This window comes from Camelus ferus, chromosome 32 (assembly GCF_009834535.1).
Source record: "Camelus ferus isolate YT-003-E chromosome 32, BCGSAC_Cfer_1.0, whole genome shotgun sequence".
In the NCBI taxonomy this organism is placed as follows: Eukaryota; Metazoa; Chordata; class Mammalia; order Artiodactyla; family Camelidae; genus Camelus; species Camelus ferus.
In genome coordinates, this window is record NC_045727.1 from 13,424,824 (window position 1) to 13,444,732 (window position 19,909).

The following is a 19,909-nucleotide window of genomic DNA, read 5'->3' on the forward strand; positions in this document are numbered from 1 at the left end:
ATTCCACCCTGGGATTCCGCTGACCCCCAAAGTGATTTTTTTTTTGTTTATCTGCATACATAATTCAGTCTTTGTGCTGTGACATTCTATGAGTTTTGGCAAATGCATAGGGTCATATATCATCCCAGACAGAATAGTTTCATCACCTAAAACACCCCTGTGCTTCATCAATTCAACCCTCCCTCCTCCCTCCCATTGACCTTCTGTCAACCATTGATCTTAAAACTGTCCATAGTTTTCCTTTTCCAGAATGTTATAAAACTAAAATCTTACAATATGTAGTATTTGTAGACTGGCTTTTTTTTTCACTTAGCAAATATGCATTTAAGATTATCCATATCTTTTTATGGAAGATAACTCATGAAACATACCACTGTGCGTTTACCCATTCACCTATTAAAGGGCACCTTGGTTGCTTCTAAATTTTGACAATTATGAATAAAGCTGCTATAAATATTCCCAAGCAAGTTTTTTGTGAACATTTAGTATTCACGTCAATTGAGCAAATACCTAGAAGTGTCATTGTTGGATTGAATAGTAAGGCCCCATCTATCTTTGTAAGAAATTGCCACACTGCCTTCCAAAGTGGCTGTACCACTATTATCCATTTTTTAAAAATAATTTAAAAATATTTAGATCGACGACTCTATGCAGTTGGTGTTGCCATTTTACATGCGAGGAAGAGAGGTACAGCGAGGTGAAGTGGCCTGCCCGTAGCTTGGCAGTAGGGCCAGGTGTGTCTGCCCGCAGCCTGGGTTCTTCACCAAAATGGTATTGGAGGATCGGTATTTCACAAAGCATTCCGTGAGTGGACAGCTGTCATGGTTAAAAATCTCTTCCCTTCAGTCCGGAATCCGGCGGCGGCGGGAGCGCTGCGAGCGAGAGGTGCGGAGGGGACGGCGGGCGACTCTGGCAGTGACTGTGGCGGCAGTGATCGCCCCGCTGTGGGAGGATATGGGAGCGCGCGGATCCTCTGGGTATCCAGCGCGCGGCGGCTCAGAGTGCCCTGCCCCGGTGCTGTAGGGAGAGGCCATGGAGCAGTTACTCGCTGAAGACCCCCGGGACCCACTGGTCTTGGCCCGTGGCTCGCCGTGCCTCTCCCGGGCTCCCAGGGCGCGCAAGAGGAGCCGTACTCCGAAGCGGGAGTAGCAGCCTGGGGACAGCCGTCGCCGCAGGAGGAGGCGCTGGACAGGCGCGCCGGTGGCTCCCTTGGCTAGGGCTCTGCTTCTGGGCGGCGGGCTGCGGCTGTCCGAGGTAAGCGGCGGGCTGAGCGAGCTGGGCGATTGAGCGGGACCTGCAACCATGGCGCTGGCCCCCGAAGTTACACCCTGCACCTCTCCGCGCGCCGAGCCCAACGGGATGGACTCGGGCGGAGAACCTCCGAGGGGACCACTGCCTCCCACCCCACGTTCGCGATCATCGTCAATCCTACAGCTTGCTGGGACGGGGCCCCTGCCCTTCCTTTACTCTGGTCGCTTGCTCCATTTTCCAAGCCCTCCCCAACTGCTGCAGACGGGAGTCCCCACCTCTTCACTCCAGTCTCGCTCTCCCCAGACCTCTCCACTTCCTTCCGAGGCGAGATCGTTCGTGGATGGGCGTCTGTAGGGGTGTCTGAGAGTTCCTGGGGAGAGGGGCCGGCTGCTGGGAGTCTCTGCAGGGGAGGCTTGACTAGAGAGGGTGCCTTTTCCCTTCGGTGAGCAGCACCCAGGCTGAAGTCCTCCAAGCTTGACACCCCTCCAGCGACACCAGCCTGAGGTCCTAGGCAGCAGTGGGCTTCCTTTGGGGGAGGCCGTGTGTGTACGGGGAGCTCGGGAGAGCTGCGTGCACCATTCGCGTTTAACTGCGCCTGCAGTGCCCAGCCGGGTCAGCGATTCGTCCCAGGCGGCTCACCCGGCGCCTCCTTCTCCCTGCCCGGTGCCCAATCCAGCTCGCGAGAGCGGTGTCCAATGAGCGGCAGGGAAACCACTGCTTCTTTCTGACTTAGAAACGTAGACCCCATTTTTCCTAGATCCTCTGGATTCCAGAAGAGTGAAATTTTGCAACTGGTTTCAGCTCCACCTTGAGCGAAGACAGGGCACATCAACTTAAAGATAAAACCCGCAGACTTGTTTTGAAGATGATCAGAGACAACGTGACACATAGCTTTACCATGGAAATCGTCAGGAAGCTTCTCCTTCCCGCTCTTCTTTACCTTTTCCTGGGTGTCATCCATTAGGCTTAGCATTTGTAATTGCATCAAATGATTCACCTAATGCTTGTCTGGCGGGAGGTGAAATTGATCTGTCCACCTCACCTCTGCTCTGCTGGCTACCTTGAACATATTGTGAGTAGCTGGGAGACAGAAAAGGGTAGAAAGGGGAGAGGACGATCAGAAATGAACCAATATAATCTCATTTTTATAAAAAGCTACCAGTGTGTTAAAAGGAGTTGTGCTGTCTGAAATGAACAATTTAAAAAAAGATGGATAGAGGCTTTCCCTTTTATGATCTTATTCAGTGGCTGTTTACATTTCATTTCCTGTGAAGTTTTTCACCCCCCACAATGGAGCAGGCTTTTTAAAAAGCAGGAAAGGTTTAAAAATGAGCTTCAGGGATTGCCCACACTAGGTTACTGGGAAGCAGAGTTCTTTTGCTTGCTGGAAGAAGCACCAGCTTCAGCCATTTAATTTACTACGGAGGATGCCTCCTTGCAAAGTCAGCTCTGAGTTGTTTTTAATACACTGTCATGGAGGAAAGGGGGCCTTTTCTTTTCTGAATGTTGAGCTAAATGTCTGAGTCCCAACTTAACTGTTCTCTGCTGAATACCTAATGGTGATTGACTCCCTGTCCTGACCCCTGGAATCTGGTTGATGGGGCTGTCTTGAAGCCAGCTTGAAACCAGAGAGAAGGGGACCTGCCAAAAGCCTCTTGGATGGAGTTTTGCTGGCTGTGAAACTAAGGCTAGCACCTCTTGTCTGCAAGCTGTTCTTCAAAGGACTCCTAGAAAACATACTGTACACTCTGCAGGCTTATTTACAACAAATGTCTTGCACAGATCGTAGTAATGTTCAGGACACATGGAATGGAGCAGTACATCTGACTAATATTTCCCATGTAATACTTTACTTTCTGGGGCAGGAAGCCCATGACCCTTAAGCATCTGTCAGAGGTTCCCCAAGAAAGGAACGGTAAGCAGCCTGGAAATCCTGAGAAGTCCATGCACCTGGCTTTGGACAGCTGGATGCAATGGGAGTTTTCAGAACAAATGGTGTGTTTCAATGTTCCTTAAGTTCTCCCAGCCCAGGAAGGTTCCCATTCCTTAAAAGCCAGAAGAGGTGCACTCTGGGGACATGGTTGCTGAGCAGTCTTACCACACTCTCAGCGTTGGCCCTACATTGTTCTTACTTATGCAAATAAACAATTTTTTTTTTGTTCTGAAAATAAAAATAAAAATCTCTTCCCTTTACAGAACTAAAATCTGCCTCACTTGGTCCTGGAGTCAGAGTAACAGTTTCCACAAGACAGAGAGAAGGGAACTGAGTGTTGGGTTCCCCGGCCTGTCCACAACTCATTAGGCAGTGGCATGTGATTTCAGCAGCAGGCCCTGCGACAAGGCTGCCTAGTCAAAAGTCCGTTTTCTACTACTCAGCAGCTAAGTGACCTTTGGGTGAGTCTCTTCCCTTCCCTGAACCTTAGTTTCCTCACCTATAATATCTGGTACCTATTTTGAGTTCCAGACCTGAAAGTACAATTGCTTTCCTAGACACCTCCACCCGTGTCTTTCACTGACCCCTCCAAATCAACATGAGCAGAACAGGGTCCCTCCTGTGCAGAACCAGCTACAAGATTTGCAAGGGCGCAGCGTGAAATCAAAGTGCAGAGCGCCTTCTTAAAACATTGCGAAGAATTCAAGACAGCAATGGAGCAGTGGATCAAGCACAGGGCCATGGGTGACTGGGCCGGCCAGGTCACACGCCCCATGACACTGGCCTTGCTCCTGTGTTCCTTTGATGAACCAGCCACTGCTGTCCCCTTAGGTCCCTCCCTCTCCTCTTGCCCGGTCACACCCTCCATGCTCCCATCATAATGGACTTCTGTCATTCTCTGAATGTCCCAAACTTTTGCCTCTGGCCTGGATAATCTTTCTCCTTTTTCTTTGCCAGCCCCTCTCCTTTTATCCTCAGATCCTTTCTGAAACACTCCACGGTCTTCTCCTGTGAGCACCACATGACCCTGGTTTTCCTCATACCTCTCTGGCAAATTCCTTCCAAGTCTTCACAAGCTCACTGTCCCCAACCTGGTTTTCATTTTACTCCATTTTTCATTGTTTGTAGAATCACTAGGTTTTTATTTTGTTTTAGCTTTAATTGAAAGTAGACAATAAAAAATGCATTGTTCAAAACAAGCACGTCAGCCACTGCTTAAAGTCTGTATCTGTCTCTAACTTGGGTCCGGTCTCATTCACAAGGACCTCAAATTTAAAATTTAGAGGCAATCTCCAAATGGAGTTGAGAGGCCTGAAGGAAGAAAACATCAAACAACTTTACAAATTTTGTCTACTTCCTAGACCACACAACCTTGATGTGAGTATTTGTATAAATCTTGTAATTATCCTTTGAGGAACACAATAAGGAATTTGCGTACACATATTAAAAGCTCAAACGCGTTAAACGTACATTTAAAATACACCACGAATTCTGTAACTCTGCTTGGCGTTTCGTCAGTTTTCAACCTACCGCTAAGGCTCATAAAGTCTAAGTGGTCTCTCAGGCCTCTCCACCTATGTGAGGATAAAAGCCTGCTTTTGTTCTATTTATTCCGGTATCAGCGAATGGACCAAAGGAAAAGCCAACGGCCAGCGGCGAATCGAGCGCAGCCTCCCTTACCGCCCCTGGTGGCCGCTTCTCAGTCAAAAGAACCAGGTTCCAACGACACCAGCAACCGTTTCCGTGGCAACGCAATTTACGCGGCCTCACCGAGGAGTGCGGCTCCCCTCTGCATCCCAGAAGGCGCTGCGCTGCCTCTAAGCCTTCCGCCCCCTTCCATCCCAACATGCAATGGGGCTCATGACGTCAAACGTTCGTTATCAGGATGATTATAGAAATGCCTGAATAGCCGCCTTCGCTTAGACATTAAAAAAAAAAGTCTGTAATAAGCTCATATGTAAGAAAGGTCCCAAAGAGTGGCCTTAGTGATTTTTTTCCAGGGGTTTTAGTTTTAAATCTTGACTTTCCTAGATTTCCCTAGATTCTCTTAGGCACCTCCTTGGGCAGCCCGCGCAGGCCGGCGGCGTCGGGGACCTCGGGGTCCTAGGCAGGGCACATGCGGGGGGAAAGTGGCGCTGTCTGTCCGCGCGGCGATTGTAAACCCTTCACCGTGGAGCCATGGGAGGCCTAGAGAAAAAGAAGGTGAAGAGCGAGAAGCCTCGGTGGGGGTGCCGGTAGGGGGGTGCTCCGGGATGTAGGAGACAGGACCAGCAGAGCCTGGGGACTGCTCCTTTCCCCAGCCTTGGTCTGTCGTAGGTGTAGAATCGGCTGGGATCAATGCGACATGAGACAGTAGCCAGAAGGGGTCCAAAGATGGGCGAGGGCGGCAGTTACTCGTCCGGTGAAATCCAGGATAGAATTCTAGAGTAGAGCTGTGTAGGAGAGTTGAGGTTACCAAGCAAAGCTGCACGCCCCCAGTCAGGCCGAGCCAAAAGACCGTTTACTGAAAGACTGGTGAATATTTCGTAGAGCCCACCATGATGTCGATTTCATCATCTCTAAAGCTTGTTACTCCCTTTTCTACTGAACCAGGCCCTGTCCTAGACACAGGGGATGGAGACATAAACAATCAGATGTGGTCCCTGCATTCCCCAAGCTCCTTTTCTGGTGGGGGAGATGGACAGTAAAGTAAGCAACCAAATAAGATGATCACTGACAAGCCTGGCAGGGGAAACTAAGTGCCAGGAATCTTAGTTGGGAAAGGGTCGCTGTGTGCAAAGAATCGGAAGGACGTCAGGATGGCTGGGGTATAGTAAACCAGGGGAAGAATGGTATCTAGTGTGGTTGGGGTTGGACAAGGACCAGGTCATACAAGGCCTGTCAGGCACAGTGAGGGAGATTGGCTTTTATTCAAAATGCAGTAGGAATCAACTACTTCTAAGTGCTTCGCATAGCACCAGATCCACAGCAACCCTGTGGTCCCTGAATCATGCAGATGTATGTGTCCTCTGTGCTGACAGCTGAAGATAGTGCAGGAGAGCTCCTTCAGGCATGTGGGCTCCCTCCCCATGGTGTTTTTTTGTCCCAGAAGCCTCTTGGCCACTTATCCAAGGTGATAGTTGCCTCTGGCATGAGGAATATCCAGAGATTGCTGTCTATCACTGCAATCATTGCTAATGGAGAATTGTTTTTTTTTCTCCCCAAGTATGAGCGAGGCTCTGCCACCAACTACATCACCCGAAACAAAGCCCGGAAGAAGCTGCAGCTCAGCCTGGCCGACTTCAGGTGAGGTTGGAGAGGAGAGGGGGACCTCTGGATGCCTGGGCAGTGCATTACGCGGCTAACACTCAGCCACACCCCTGTCTAAGCTGCACTGCTACAGACTCTGTTTGGGATTCTGATGTTCCTCCTCTTTCTTGCCTGGCCTTGCTTTGGTGAGCTGTGCTTTGCCGGCTGTGGTCCATGGGGAATCTGGAGCACTGGGTCATGCTGCCCTTAGTCGTCAGAATGGACCTGCTGGTACTATGCACTCTCCCCCATCCTCTCCCTTCTGGCAGTAGAGACCCCTTAATCTTGCAGCTGGGGGTTCTCAGCTCCTCAGAGAGTGAAGTCCAGACTCCTCCACAGCCTGTGGGTCCTACCGCCTGGCCCACTTCTCATCTTCCAAGCATACCCAGCACTTTCCACTCTTACTGCCTTTGTCCTTCTGAGGATGCTCTTCCCTCTGCTCTTTATAGGCAGACCTCAGAGATACTGTGATTTGGTTTCACTGCAGTAAAGTGAATGTCACAATGAAGCAAGGCACGTGAATGTTTTGGTTTCCCAATGCGTATGAGTTATGTACTGTATTATATACTGTACTATAGTCTATTAGGTGTGCAATAGTATTATGTCTAAAAAGCAATGTCTTAACTTAAAATATTTTGCTGGTAAGAAATGCTGATCGTTTTCTGAACTTTCAGGGAGTCATCATCTTTTTTTACTCTTGGAGGGTCCTGCCTCGATGTTGATGGCTGCTGAGTGATCAGGGTGGTGGTTGCTGAAGGTTGGGCTGTGAGTGACAACTTCTGAAAATAGGATAACAATGAAGTTTGCCGCATTGACTGACTCTTCCTTTCATGAACTTTTCCCTGCAGCACCCAGTGCTGTTTGATAGCATTTTACCCACAGTGGAGCTTCTGTCAAAATTTGACTTAATCCTCTCAAATCCCACTGCTGTTTTACCAACTAAGTTTACATAATATTCGGAATCTTTTGTTGTCATTTCAACAGTCTTCACAGCTTCTTCACCAGGAGTAGATTCCATCTCAAGAAACCTCTGTTCATCCTTAAGAAGCAGCTCCTCACCTGTTAAAGTTTGATCATGAGGTTGGCGCAGTTCAGTCCCACCTCAGGCTCCACTTCTGGCTCCAGTTCTCTTGCTATTTCTACCACATCTGCAGTGACTTCCTCCACTGAAGTCTTAAACCCCTCAAAGTCACGCACAAGGGTTGGAAGCAACTTCTTCCAAACTCCTGTTAATGTTGACATTTTGACCTCTTCCCTTGAATCATGAATGTTCTTAATGACCTCTAGAAGGGTGAATCCTCTTCAGAAGGCTTTCAATTGACTTTGGCCAGATCCGTCAGAGGAATCACTATCTACGGCAGCTACAGCCTTACGAAATCTATTTCTTAATTAGTAAGACCTGAAAGTTGAAGTTAGTCCTTGATCCACGGACTGCAGAATGGATATTTTGGTAGCAGGCATGAAAACAACCTTGCAGTTTCTACATCAGTATTTGCTGCTCACCCTACTCCTCATGAACCAATCTCAGCTGGCATCACACTTTTTCCTGCAGCTTCCTCACCTCTCTCAGCCTTCATAGAATCAAAGAGAGTAGGGCCTTGCTCTGGATTAGGCTTTGACTTAAGGGGATGTTATAGCTCATTTGATCTTCTGTCCAGTCCGCTTAAACTTTCTCCATATCAGCAATAAGGCTGTTTTGCTTTCTTACCATTCATGTGTTGACTAGAATAGCATTTTAAATTTCCTTCAGGGGCTTTTCCTTTGCATTCACAACTTGGCTGACTGTGGTGCAAAAAGCCTAGCTTTCAACCTGTCTTGGCTCTCAATGTGCCTTCCTCACCAAGCTTAATCATTTCTAGCTTTTTATTTAAATTAAGGGATGTGTGACTCTTCCTTCCACTTGAACACTTAGAGGCTGTTGTGGGGTTATTTATTAGCCTAATCTCAATATTGTGTCTCAGGAAATAGAGAGGCCCAAGGAGAGGGAGAGAGATGGGAAAGGCCGTCAGTGGAGCAGTCAGAACACACACAACATTTATTGATCAAGTTCACCATCTTATATTCGTGTGATTCATGGAGCCCCCAAAATTATTACAACAACAGTTTCAAAGATCACAGATCACCATACCAAATACAATAATGATGAAAGAGTTTTGAGATATTGTGAGAATTACCAAAATGTGATACAGAGACGTGAAGTGGGCAGATGCTGTTGGAAAGTGGTGCCAGTAGAGTTGCTCAGCGCAGGGTTGCCTCAGACCTTCAATGTGTAAAAAAAACTCCATAAAATGAGGTATGCCTGTATGTGGCCAAAATGTTGATTTCTCAGGGAGACTTTTCCTGATTCCTCTTGCTGAAGGGAGTGCCTGCCGGTGTGGCCCCTGGCAGTATCCTGTTGTTTCTTTCTGGTACTCGGGACAGTCTGCACTCTGTTTTTCAGGGAGCTCATGATTATCAGACCCTTGCACCAGGATGGGAGTTTCTTAAAGTCAGGGTGCCCATGTTCCGTGTTCCCTGCCAGCACTCAGCACAGGTACTGACAGAAGGAATGGCCTTTGTTTTCCAGACGGCTGTGCATTTTGAAGGGCATTTATCCCCATGAACCCAAACACAAGAAGAAGGTTAACAAGGGCTCCACGGCAGCCCGAACCTTTTACCTTATTAAAGACATCAAATTCCTCCTCCACGAACCCATTGTCAACAAGTTTCGGGAATACAAGGTGAGGCCTGGGCTCTGGGGGTCTGGGTGGTGCCCTTCGCTGCTCTGTGCAGCCCCACTAACACTGACCTTGGGCAGATTGTTTAAACTCTGAGCAAGCCTGTATGAAGGGTGAGGTAATTCTACCTCAAAGGAATTGACTGAGATCTCAGGTGTGCAAATCATTTCCATGGGACCTGGCCAATGGTTAATGTTTCACCTGTCATACTTTCCCCTGGTTCTTTTGGAAAAGAGTAAATTTGTTGCCTCTGAGACAGACTGTGGTCTTTCAGGGGTTCTCTGGTAGTTTTTCTTTTTTTTTTTTAAATGGAGGTGCTGGGGATTGAACCCAGGACCTCACACATGCCAAGCATGTGCTCTACCGCTGAGCTCTACCCTCTTCCCCCATCTCTGGTGTGTTTTCTGCCCAAAGAAACCCCTCCTATTTGGGTTCTTTTTTCCTGAGACCAAGCTTTTCATTTTGCAAATAGAAACCGTTAAATGCTTATCTACCACGGGAAAAGTAGACGCCTAATTCTACCAAACCAAATGCAAATGATTGAAGCCTTTGCAGAGAAGCAGGGCCAGGCTGGGGGGCCTGCTCACCAGAGCCCACTAAGGCGGGTGCCTCTTCTGCTGCTGGGTTTGGTGGCCACTAAACTCACTACGTGGGGAGTGGGCCCCCGTGGGACTGGCTGCCTCAGAGCTGGTGCTCCGACCCCAATGGAGGTGGCCTGTGAGCCTCTGAAGAGCACTGAGGGCAGGCCTGACCTGCAGCACTCGGAGGGAGAAAGTCAGTCGGTTTGGAGGACTTTTGGGGCCCCCACCAGCCTCGGCTGCGTTTCCCTGTGTGGCTCAGCCCCACACATGCAGACTGGTGTTGAGAACGAAGGCCCAAGCCCCCGGCCCTGAACTGCCTCACTCCTCAGCTGGAGAATAGGGCTGAAAATGTTATACCTCCGTGTAAATAGGTGGAGTCAGCACGACTGAGTGGTCATCCCTGTCCATCCATCGCTGGGGTGCTGTGGGTGGGCTCGTTGTCAGCCTGGGTCAGGTTTGCTGCTCCTTGGAGTTGGCTGTTGTGCAGATCCTGGGCTGAGGGCCGGGTCGTACAGGCAGACAGCGTGGTCAGCTGCAAGCGGCCTCATGTGTCCTGCCCCGGGTATTCTCCTCCACCCAAGAGGGTCTCGTCCTCTCTTCCAGGTGTTCGTCCGGAAGCTGCGCAAGGCCTATGGGAAGAGTGAGTGGAACACAGTGGAGCGGCTGAAGGACAACAAGCCCAACTACAAGCTCGACCACATCGTCAAGGAGCGGTGAGCAGGGGGATCTGACCTGGTGCTGGGGATATGGTGGGAATGAGACCAAGACCCTGCTCACAGAGCTGGTATTCTCTTGGAGGAAGCAGGCTAAAAGCAAACTGGCAAGTTATTCTAATGCAATTCCACGTGTGTGCCGTGAGGGATGCCAGCCTTGAAGGGAACTGGAGGACACATGTCAGTTACAGGCTTGTCAGAGGAGATGTCTCTGAGGGGAGCCATTTGAGCCAGCCAGGGGAAGTGTGATTCACGCTGCACAAAGAGCAAGTGCAAAGGCCCTGTGGTGGGAGAGAGCCAGAGTTCCGGGGGTACACATGGGATGCATGATTAGCCCTGGAAGATGTAGCTGGACACCTCTGATCTTAACCTTTTTCTTGCCCAGCCTTCTCAGCAGTCCCCCTCATTCATCGGCTAAATCAGTGGTTCTTAGCCTGGGGTCAATTTGCCTCCCAAGGGACACCTAGCAACATCTAGGGACGTTTCTGTTTCTCATGACTTGGATGGCAGGGGGTCTACTAGTATTTAATGAATAGAAGCCAGGGGTACAGCTAAACACTCTACAGTATAATAGGACAACCCCCCCACGGCACAGAAAACCTGGCCCAGTATGTCAGTAGTGGTGAGGTTCAGACACCCTGGACTGCCTAAAATCTCTTGTCTTCTCTTGGGGTCTGATGGCCTGGGAAACTTAGCTCCAGACTGGATGGATTTGACTCCACCCTGGTCCCCTAGGGCAGCTTCAGCCTTTTCCCAGCTGTCTGTTCAGGAGATAGGTGGTGGCGGGTCCTGACCCAGGGAATGGGGCCTTAGAATGGCTAACAGGCTGGGGCCAGGAGGTCGGAGCCCGGGCTGAGTGACCCTGTGAGTGCTGCCCTCCTGGCCCCGCAGGTACCCAACATTCATAGATGCCCTGCGGGACCTGGACGATGCCCTCTCCATGTGCTTCCTCTTCTCCACCTTCCCACGGACTGGCAAGTGCCACGTGCACACCATCCAGCTGTGCCGCCGGCTCGCTGTGGAGTTCATGCACTACGTCATCGCTGCCCGTGCCCTGCGCAAGGTGAGCCCGGGGCGCCTGAGGGGTCCCAGCCTGCTCCCTGCCCCGCTGCCCATGTTCTCACCATGCCGTCCCTCCGCCGTAGGTCTTCCTGTCCATCAAAGGCATCTACTACCAGGCCGAGGTGCTGGGGCAGCCCATTGTGTGGATCACGCCCTACACCTTCTCCCACGATGTGAGTGTGCCCGTGGGGGGCAGGGGGGTGTGGGGTTGTGGGGCCGGTGCTCCCTCTCTGGTTCCTAGACAGAGACGAGAGAGTGAGGGGGGGTGCTTCCTGTCCTGCAGAGCCAGCTGGGTTCCTGAGTGCTGGCCGGGGGTGGGGAGTGTGTTGTGCGCCATTGTAACAGGAGCCAGAGCCCGCCTGACTCCAGGACCTGCTGGCTGGTTGACCTTAGACATGTTCCTTTACTTCTCTGCGCCCCGGTTAATAACATGCTTCCATGTTCTAAGCCTTGTCGTGAGGATCTAAGGAAAAAAAAGCTTTAGAAGTGCCTGGTGGTTGGCCCTTGGGGTTTGCTGAGCAAACAGGGAACAGCTGTATCACTGGACTCCTCTGCCCCCCCATTCCCGTCCCCGACCCGGGGCTGGGGGCTGCGTGAGATCTGGGGGTGAGCATAGAGTGGCACTACTTATGAGGGATACTGCTTCTTATATATCTTTTTTTCAGACTGTGGCAATATTTGGCAGGATCCATTGAGAGAAATCCAGGGTTGGCTTCTTTATGGGGGGTGGTTATCCTCTAGTCTCCCACAGGGTCCCCATCAGGCTCCCCTTCAACTTACTATGCTGTGGGTCTGTGTTTGGCCCCGCTTTCTGCTGAGAGTTGAGCAGAAACTGGTGCCTCCAGTGGAGAACAGGTGCACCAGCCTGGCTGGATGATGGGTTTGCTGGCCTAGGGGGTGGGTATCCAGGTTGAGCTGGTGGTCTGGGGGCCTTGGGACCCTGCCCGTTACTCTGGGCTGGTGGGGGCCCGGGCTGGAACCACGTCTTAGTGTGGAGCAGTGGTGACGTTTGGTGGCAGCCTGCGGTCTCTGTGGGAGAAAGGCGGGTGTGGTCCTCAGCCGCTGGCATGCCCACTCCCTGGGGTGGGTGTATGTGCCAGAGCCTGTGCTCTCCCCTTCCCCTGTCCTCCCTGCCTTCCCTCCTTCCTCTCTGGCCCTCCCTCTCCTTCCTTCTCTCTGATGTCACACCCCCGAGCTGCTCAGACTGGTCTTTGTCCTCCCGGGTGGTGAATAGGGCCCTGTGGAAGCCGGCCTCCGCACAGCTGGCCCTGGGGAACAGGGGAAAGGAACAGGCCGCCCCTTCCTCCTTCCTTTCTGGCCAGCTCACTGCCACTGCTTCCTCTTAGCAGGAGGATGGGGGACTGGTCCTGAGTTGTCGCTGGGGCCCCAATATGCCCCCCTCCCCCTGTGCAGCCAGTGTTGGGCTCCTGGCAGCATGACCCAGGCAGGTAGTGGGGGCCAGGGGGCTGCTCAGCACTGTGCTGGGGGGAGTCACTGCTCGCGTGCTCCTGGGCGTGTTGAAGGCCCTGGCAGATGCTCGTGTAAGGACCGGGGGTCATTGGGGGACAGATGGGGCACCTCTCCATCCCTGCACCCCCACAGCCCAGTTGCTGCCTGATGGCAGGATGGAGCTCAGTGTCACGGGCACACGGGCACAGAAGGGTTATTGTGAACGCTACCGATTTTGACGTTGCTCGACACATCCTCCCGTCCAGGTCCCTGGAGTTGGCAGGCCTCCCTGGTTTTGGGGGCGGTGCTGCTTAGGCATCGAGGCACTTTGGTCTGGGTCTCAGATCCTTGCCCTGTTTTGCTTTATTGTCTCCTCAAGGTTAAGGACGAGCCCCCCTGTGCCTCTTGCTTGCTTGTGCTTCTGCCCCAAGCAGGCAGCTCTTCTGCCCATTTCTTCAGATCTCCCTGGGGCTGAGCCAGGCAGCTGCCCAACTCATCCCTGGTCCTCGGGTTGTGCCTTTGTCTCTGGCTTGGCCCCAGGGCAGGCTTGCTGGATTCTGAGTGTCTGTGCCAAGGCTGCTGCCAAGGCTTGTAGGCTCTGAGTGCCGTCCACCCACTGCCCCCACCCAGGCAGATGGACTGTTCCAGGGCTGCCTCTCCCAGCTGGGCCACCAGGTGCTTGTGGGCTAGCCCTGGAGGCGACATCATACGAAAATTGTGGGATAAGTAATGGAGGAGGCACGAGCGGCCTCTGGAGGGACAGAAGTCTGACTTGCAGATTGAGGGGGAGAGCTGGGGCAGGGGAGGGGGGCGCCAGCCAGTCCTTGAAACATCGTGTCAAGGGCTTCCCTTTTCTAACACCTCTTGTCCCCTTTATGGCACGGGGATCGGGCTCTGGCCTTACCTAACCCTTGGGACCGCGTCCAGAGCCTCACTGTTGCCCAGAATACTCCTGGGTGGGGACATGCCACATGGCCTCTTCCCATGGGCAGAGCTCTGAAGGCAGGGCCACCCTGAGTTGGGGGGTCCTGATCCTTGGGCAGGCAGAACCCCCACCCTGCCTGGGTTGTCAGTGCAGTCTTTGCACCCACACTGCTGATGTGCCTCCTGTGTCCCCAGCACCCAACGGACGTGGACTACAGGGTCATGGCCACCTTCACTGAGTTCTACACGACTCTGCTGGGCTTCGTCAACTTCCGCCTCTACCAGTCACTCAACCTGCACTACCCACCCAAGGTAGGCCCGGCCCAGCCCAGCACCTTCTCCTCCCCCGAAGGGGCCCTGGCCCTTCTCTCCCCACGTGGAGGTGGGGGCCGAGGTGGGAGCAGTGGGCATCCTTTTTCTCTGACCTTCCGCCTGCCTCCCAGCTCGAGGGCCAGCCCCATGCAGAAGCGAAGAGCAGTGAGGACACTTATGCTTTGGACTCTGAGAGCTCTATGGAGGTGAGAGAGGCTGTCAGAGCACGGGCCCCACCTCCCCTAGAAGGGTGGTTCCTGGCCTGGGGCTGGGAGTGGTCTCAGGGCTGGTCTTTTGAACCCAAACCTGCTGATATCCGTCCCAGAACTGTCAGTGCCACCCCTGCCCCACCCCAGCCATGCCCCCCGACAACCCCCCAACCTGCAAGCAGCAGCCCTGCTTCTTTCCCGCAGAAACTGGCTGCCCTTGGGGCCAGCCTGGCCCGTGTGGTGGTGCCCACGGAGGAGGAGGCTGAAGTGGATGAGTTTCCTGCCGATGGGGTGAGGACTGTGCTGTCTTTTAGAAGGGGCGCGGAGGCAGAGTGGGGAGGCATAAGGACTGGGAGTTAAAAGGAAGCTGGGGAGGGGGTGGTCTCCAACCTCTGCCTCCAGTGGGGGTGTGGGTGGGGCTGACGGTGTGAGCGACCCCTTGTCGTGGCAGGAGGTGTCGGCGCAGGAGGAGGACCGCAGGAAGGAGCTGGAGGCTCAGGAGAAGCACAAGAAGCTCTTTGAGGGGCTGAAGTTCTTCCTGAACCGCGAGGTGCCCCGCGAGGCCCTGGCTTTCATCATCAGGTGGGGAGGCTGATGACACTGGCTCTGCCACAGCTTGGGCTAGGTTCCACCCTGGACCAGGCAGCCCAGGGAGCCTGTGGGTAACATCAGGCTGGTGTCAGCATCCACTGCTTAGGGCTGTTGGGAAGATTTGACAGAATGGGCGAGGAAAGTTCTCAGCCTGTCCCCAGCATGTGGGAAACACTCATGGGAGGGCAGCTGGCATCACTTTCTCACCAGCTCAGGGCAGGAGGTCATGGGCACCCCATGCCTGAGTGCTCTTGTGGGCTCTCCCTGTGCCTGTAGGAGTTTTGGAGGGAACGTGTCCTGGGACAGATCTCTGTGCATCGGTGCCACCTACGACGTCACAGACTCCGGCATCACCCACCAGATTGTTGACCGGCCTGGGCAGCAGACCCCCGTCATTGGCAGGTGGGCCCCTGAGGCCCTCGTCTTCCTCTGCTTGTTTGGGTTTCTGGTTATAGGGGTCTGTGTCAAGTCCCCTGCAGATGCGATGACTCTCTGCCTCTGCCCTGTGCCAGGTGCTACGTGCAGCCCCAGTGGGTGTTCGACTCTGTGAACGCCCGGCTCCTCCTCCCCGTGGCAGACTACTTCCCTGGGGTGCAGCTGCCCCCACACCTCTCGCCCTTTGTGTCAGAGAAGGAAGGCGATTATGTCCCCCCTGAGAAGCTGAAGTTGCTGGCCCTGCAGCGGGGGGAGCACCCAGGTGAGGGGCCGGGCCAGGGGTGGGGGGCAGTGGGGAGGTTTCTCCAGGCTGTCCTTGGCCCTGGGCCTCAGCTGGCTGTTTCTCTTCTTGGCTATGAATGTAGAAAGCTCCAGAGAGCAGGACAGCAGCGGCATGAAGCCCTTTAAACCCACCTCTGGAGTAAGGCTTAGGGGGAGGGCCGTTTGTGTTCTATAGTCAGGTGTTCTTGATGCTCGGAGTAGCTCAGCGGAATGGTCTGGAAGTTTACATAGGAGGCGACAGAGCTCAGGTGTCCAGAGCCTGGAGTTTCCTCTGTGGGGCAGTGCCAGAGGGGCCATGGTTGGGACAGCCCTGCACCGCCTTTGGACCGTCCCTGTGGCCAAAGAGGGTGGTGCCCAGTGCCAGGTCTCATGCCACGGGGGAAGAGCAGGCTCCCAGGTGATCAGAAGTCCTTGGCTGTATGTAGGAAATTTGAACGAATCTGAAGAGGAGGATGATGAAGAGGACAATGAAGGTGATGGTGATGAAGACAAAGAGGAAGGAAAAGAAGAGGAGGAGGAGGAGGATATGGAGGCTGGTTCAGAAAAGGAGGAGGAGGCCCACCTGATGGCCCTGGAGGAGCGGAGGATGGAGGCCCAACAGACAGCCCCGGAGGAGCGGAGGACAGAGGCCCGACAGACTGCCCCAGAAGAGCAGAGGACAGAGGGGAAGGTACCGGAGAGTTGACTGGGGTCACAGCCTTGGCAGCAGCCCCCTGGCCGTCTTGGTGCCTATTTGGGCAGGAGCCTGGGGGTGGAGGGTGGTGGGCAGCCTGCCTCCATGAGTGTCCACCCTGTTTCCCCAGAAGCCCAGGGTGATGGTGGGCACGGTGAAGCTGGAGGACAAGCAGCGGCTGGCTCAGGAGGAGGAGAGTGAGGCCAAGCGCCTGGCCATCATGATGATGAAGAAGCGGGAGAAGTACCTGTACAACAAGATCATGTTTGGCAAGAGGCGCAGAATCCGCGAGGTGAGCCTCCCACCCGCCCGAGTTGAGCTTCGAGGCTGCGAGCTCTCCCGGGCAGACTCGGGGCCTCTCTTAGCCCTTTTCTGAGGTTGCCTCCTGGCCTGGCCCAGCGTCTGGGGCCCCACCCAGGCCCATGTGGGCATCTTGGTGTCAGTGTCCTTCCTGCATCCGGTGCTTTCTGAGTCTATGGGCTCTGGGGCCAGAGCCGTTTCAGCAGAGCCAGCCTGCTTATACGAAGGAGCGTCTTACGGAAGTGCATACACCTGGAGGGACTGCGGGAGGTTTTGGTTCATCTTCTGTTTCTTTCTCATTCACAAAGCCACATACACTTAACTATTTTTCAAAGAGTTTCGTGCACACCGGAACTCTAGTGGACGGCCTGAAAGCAACTCAGCTTTGCCCACGAGGTGATCTGTAGTGACAGCCGCCCAGGTTTCTTCTGTGCACGCAATGACATGGACATTATTTGGGGGGTGTGGTGCTGCATAGACGGGCAGACCTCCTTGGATTGCGTTTGCTTTACTGCATTTCATAGATACTGGTTTTTAACAAGTAGGTGGTGTGGCAGCCCTGTGTTGAGCACGTCTGTTTAGCGCCATTTTTCCAAGAGCATTTGCTCATTTCATGTCTCTGTCACCAGCGACATTGATAATTCTCACATTTCAAATTGTTTCATTATTATTATGTTTGTTCTGGTGATCTGTGATCAGTGTTCTTCGATGTCAGTATTGCTAAAAGAGCACAACTTGTTGAAGGCTCAGATGAAGGTTAGCATTTTTTTTTTTGGCCATAAAGTATTTTTTGATTAAGATATATGCATTATGTTTTTAGACATAATGCTATTGCACCCTTGATAGTCAACAGTGTAGTATAAACGTAACTTTTAAATGTGCCTGGAGACCAGAAAGTGGCCGAGAAGTTCGGGTGACTGCCTTTGTCGCAACCTTCAGTTTGTTGGGGTGAACTGGAACTGAACCTGCAGTATCTCCAGGGCCTGCCTGCAGGTTGTTCTGCTGTGTGTTGATCATTTAACCGTAGCCTGAACCTCTGTCCACGGCATCTTACAGTGTTCTCTGCTGACAGGGTTAGGTTGTCTGCCGTTTTTAGTCATTCTTAGAAGACACTTAAGCACCTCTTGCCTCCATCCAAGTGTCTCTGTAGGGTAGATTCTTAGGAATGTAATCGCCAGGTTGAAAGGCCTACCTGCTTTGTAATAGATGCTGCCAAACGGCCCCGGGGGAAAGCCTGTTCCAGGTTGACTCCTCCCCAGCAGCTCCTAGTGAAGGTTGAGTGGCACCCAGCTTTCCCAGGTCAAGGCGTCAGTGGGGCGGTTGCTTCCAGCTCTGGGAGCCTGTGATCCTCCTAACTTGCTGTGGGCCCATAAAATACTGAGTTAGAGAGGCAAAGTGAAGGCATATTTCTTCACCCAAGGTGGTTCAGATTGGTTTGTTTTCCCCCATGGTAGTAATTTGCCTGTTAGCTTTTCTGGAAGCTTGGGTTTTACGGGGTGGCCTTGAGTGGGAGAAAGGGGGTTGGGTTCCCTTCCCTGCCCCCCCATCACAGCTCGGTCCTCCCTTTTCTCCTCACAGGCCAACAAACTGGCGGAGAAGCGGAAAGCCCATGATGAGGCTGTGAGGTCTGAGAAGAAGGCCAAGAAGGCAAGGCCGGTGTGAGTGGCGGCAGCCCCTCAATGTGCAAGGCCAGCTCTGGACCAGTGGACTTGGCACAGGCAGGCCAGAGGGCCTAGGCTTGGTGACAGACCAGCGTCTCTTCTGTTTTCATCCTTCTCCTCCCTCTGCTGGCCTGGCCTCCACTCAGCCTCTCTGGCTGGGCCTCTGGGCCGCCCCAGCCTCCCTTAGGTGGCGCTCCCTGCTGGTGGCTGGGTAAGGAGAGGCTTCTTTCCGCCGGCCCTCCCCCCGTCATTCCCCATACGTACCCCTGCCATGGGTTGGACCCATGGCTCTCCCAGTGCTGTGATGGGAGGTGAGGGTGGGGGAGTGTTTGTTATTAAACGGCTAGAGTTTTGCAGCCAGTTGAATTCTGTGTCCATGAGTTTTCCTGGGGTTGGCAAGAAGGGCCACCTAGTACCCTGTGCTCTAGGCTGGCCAGCCTTTGGTATTCACTGAGAGGTGCTGGTCACTGCTCAGAGCTTTCTGGATGTCCATGGACCACTGTGGGTCCAAGGTTGCCAGAAGGTAGGCACACATTTCAACCCAGATACTTTTGCTCTGTGAACCTCTTTCCTTGTGTGTAAGTTAAGTGTAGAAGTTCTGGAGCCTTTCTCTCAGGGATGTGTGGAGGGTTCAATGATAATGTTACAGAGACTCACTAGTGTCAGGTGTCTAGAGGGAAAAGTACTCAGGAAACGCCGTGATTGTCATCACTTCCTGTTGGAGTCAATCCAGGAGGTAAAAGCCAGTGTCTGAAGGGTCTGTGGGGCCCGAGTTGAAGGTTCCTAGCTTTACCTTGTGGGCTTATGGACAAAACTGCCAAGCACCCCCAATGTGGGCTTTGTCAGCAGGCTGCCTTGAAACCCTGTCTGGGCCATCCTTACAGCTTCCCACCTGGCCCTGGCGATTCCCTTGCAGAGGCCCAGGGGGACATGCTTTTGCTTGGACTGCCAGTTCCTCGTGGCAGAGTGAGGACTGAAATCTGGGGCTTGGAATGGTTCTGCAACCTCTCCCGGGTCCAGTAGGGAGTTTTTAAATAGCACCCCCAGGGCACCGCTGTGGATTGAGTGCTGTCAGGAGCAGAGGCTGGGTGGGGAAGGATGGGTTTGGAGCTGGACTTCACTAGGTACATGAGGGCCTCCCCACCCCCTCACTCTGTAGAAGTGTCCAGGCTCTACAGAATTTTTTTGGGCAGTGTCTTCAGGACCATCCTGTGCAGAGGGCAGGCAGGCGCTTGGTCAGACTCTCTGGCTAAGGGAGCGGAGAACCCAGGGCCCTTGTCTTGCTGGGCCTCGCTGTGGGTGAGAGATGTGTTCCACTTTGACACACTTCATGATGTTTGGGGGAGGGAGCAGGTTACTTCTAGGGCCTCTGGAGTCTGCAGCCCTGGGGGATGACTTGGGCCTGCGTGCATGTGCATTGCAGGGCCATGGCAGGGGTGCCAGAGAAAGGCTGGAGAGCAGGCCCATCAGATACGGAAAAATCCCTGGCAGCCATGCTGATGTGGAATTTTCCCCATTCCAGAGTCGC

At 53.2% G+C, this 19,909-nt stretch overlaps 1 protein-coding gene and 2 long non-coding RNA genes across 4 annotated transcripts; 1 reads left to right on the plus strand and 2 right to left on the minus strand.

The window, feature by feature from the left end:
- Positions 1 to 468: 468 nt before the first annotated feature.
- LOC116661021 lies at positions 469 to 5,102 on the minus strand. The gene is made up of 2 exons (XR_004316788.1): positions 4,865 to 5,102; positions 469 to 2,331 (listed from the first exon to the last, which is right to left on the minus strand). It is a non-coding gene; the product is annotated as an uncharacterized LOC116661021 (long non-coding RNA).
- Positions 5,103 to 5,251: 149 nt separating this feature from the next.
- Positions 5,252 to 18,747, plus strand: PES1 (pescadillo ribosomal biogenesis factor 1). Of its 2 annotated transcripts, none has more exons than XM_032472251.1 (15): positions 5,252 to 5,386; positions 6,390 to 6,469; positions 9,039 to 9,192; positions 10,374 to 10,483; positions 11,375 to 11,546; positions 11,629 to 11,718; positions 14,114 to 14,230; positions 14,362 to 14,436; positions 14,644 to 14,730; positions 14,891 to 15,021; positions 15,307 to 15,432; positions 15,543 to 15,727; positions 16,173 to 16,417; positions 16,554 to 16,712; positions 18,299 to 18,747. In XM_032472251.1, exons 1-15 carry the CDS (start codon positions 5,363 to 5,365, stop codon positions 18,380 to 18,382), a joined length of 1,839 nt encoding a protein of 612 aa, XP_032328142.1. In that variant the 5' UTR covers positions 5,252 to 5,362; the 3' UTR covers positions 18,383 to 18,747. The 2 variants fall into 2 exon arrangements, with proteins under 2 accessions (XP_032328142.1, XP_032328141.1); XM_032472250.1 differs by having other exon boundaries at positions 5,254 to 5,386; positions 16,551 to 16,712.
- On the minus strand, positions 9,544 to 13,712 carry LOC116661022. Its single transcript, XR_004316789.1, has 3 exons — positions 13,635 to 13,712; positions 13,247 to 13,249; positions 9,544 to 9,555 (listed from the first exon to the last, which is right to left on the minus strand). It is a non-coding gene; the product is annotated as an uncharacterized LOC116661022 (long non-coding RNA).
- Positions 18,748 to 19,909: the final 1,162 nt, after the last annotated feature.

What these genes read in the sequence shown, in the direction of transcription:
- PES1 (XM_032472250.1), top strand. Translation starts at nt 5,363, where the DNA reads ATGGGAGGCCTAGAGAAAAAGAAG. An exon ending in GAGGCCTAGAGAAAAAGAAG is followed by an intron (nt 5,387 to 6,389) that starts GTGAAGAGCGAG and finishes TTTCTCCCCAAG; the next exon opens with TATGAGCGAGGCTCTGCCAC. An exon ending in ACTCTGAGAGCTCTATGGAG is followed by an intron (nt 14,437 to 14,643) that starts GTGAGAGAGGCT and finishes TCTTTCCCGCAG; the next exon opens with AAACTGGCTGCCCTTGGGGC.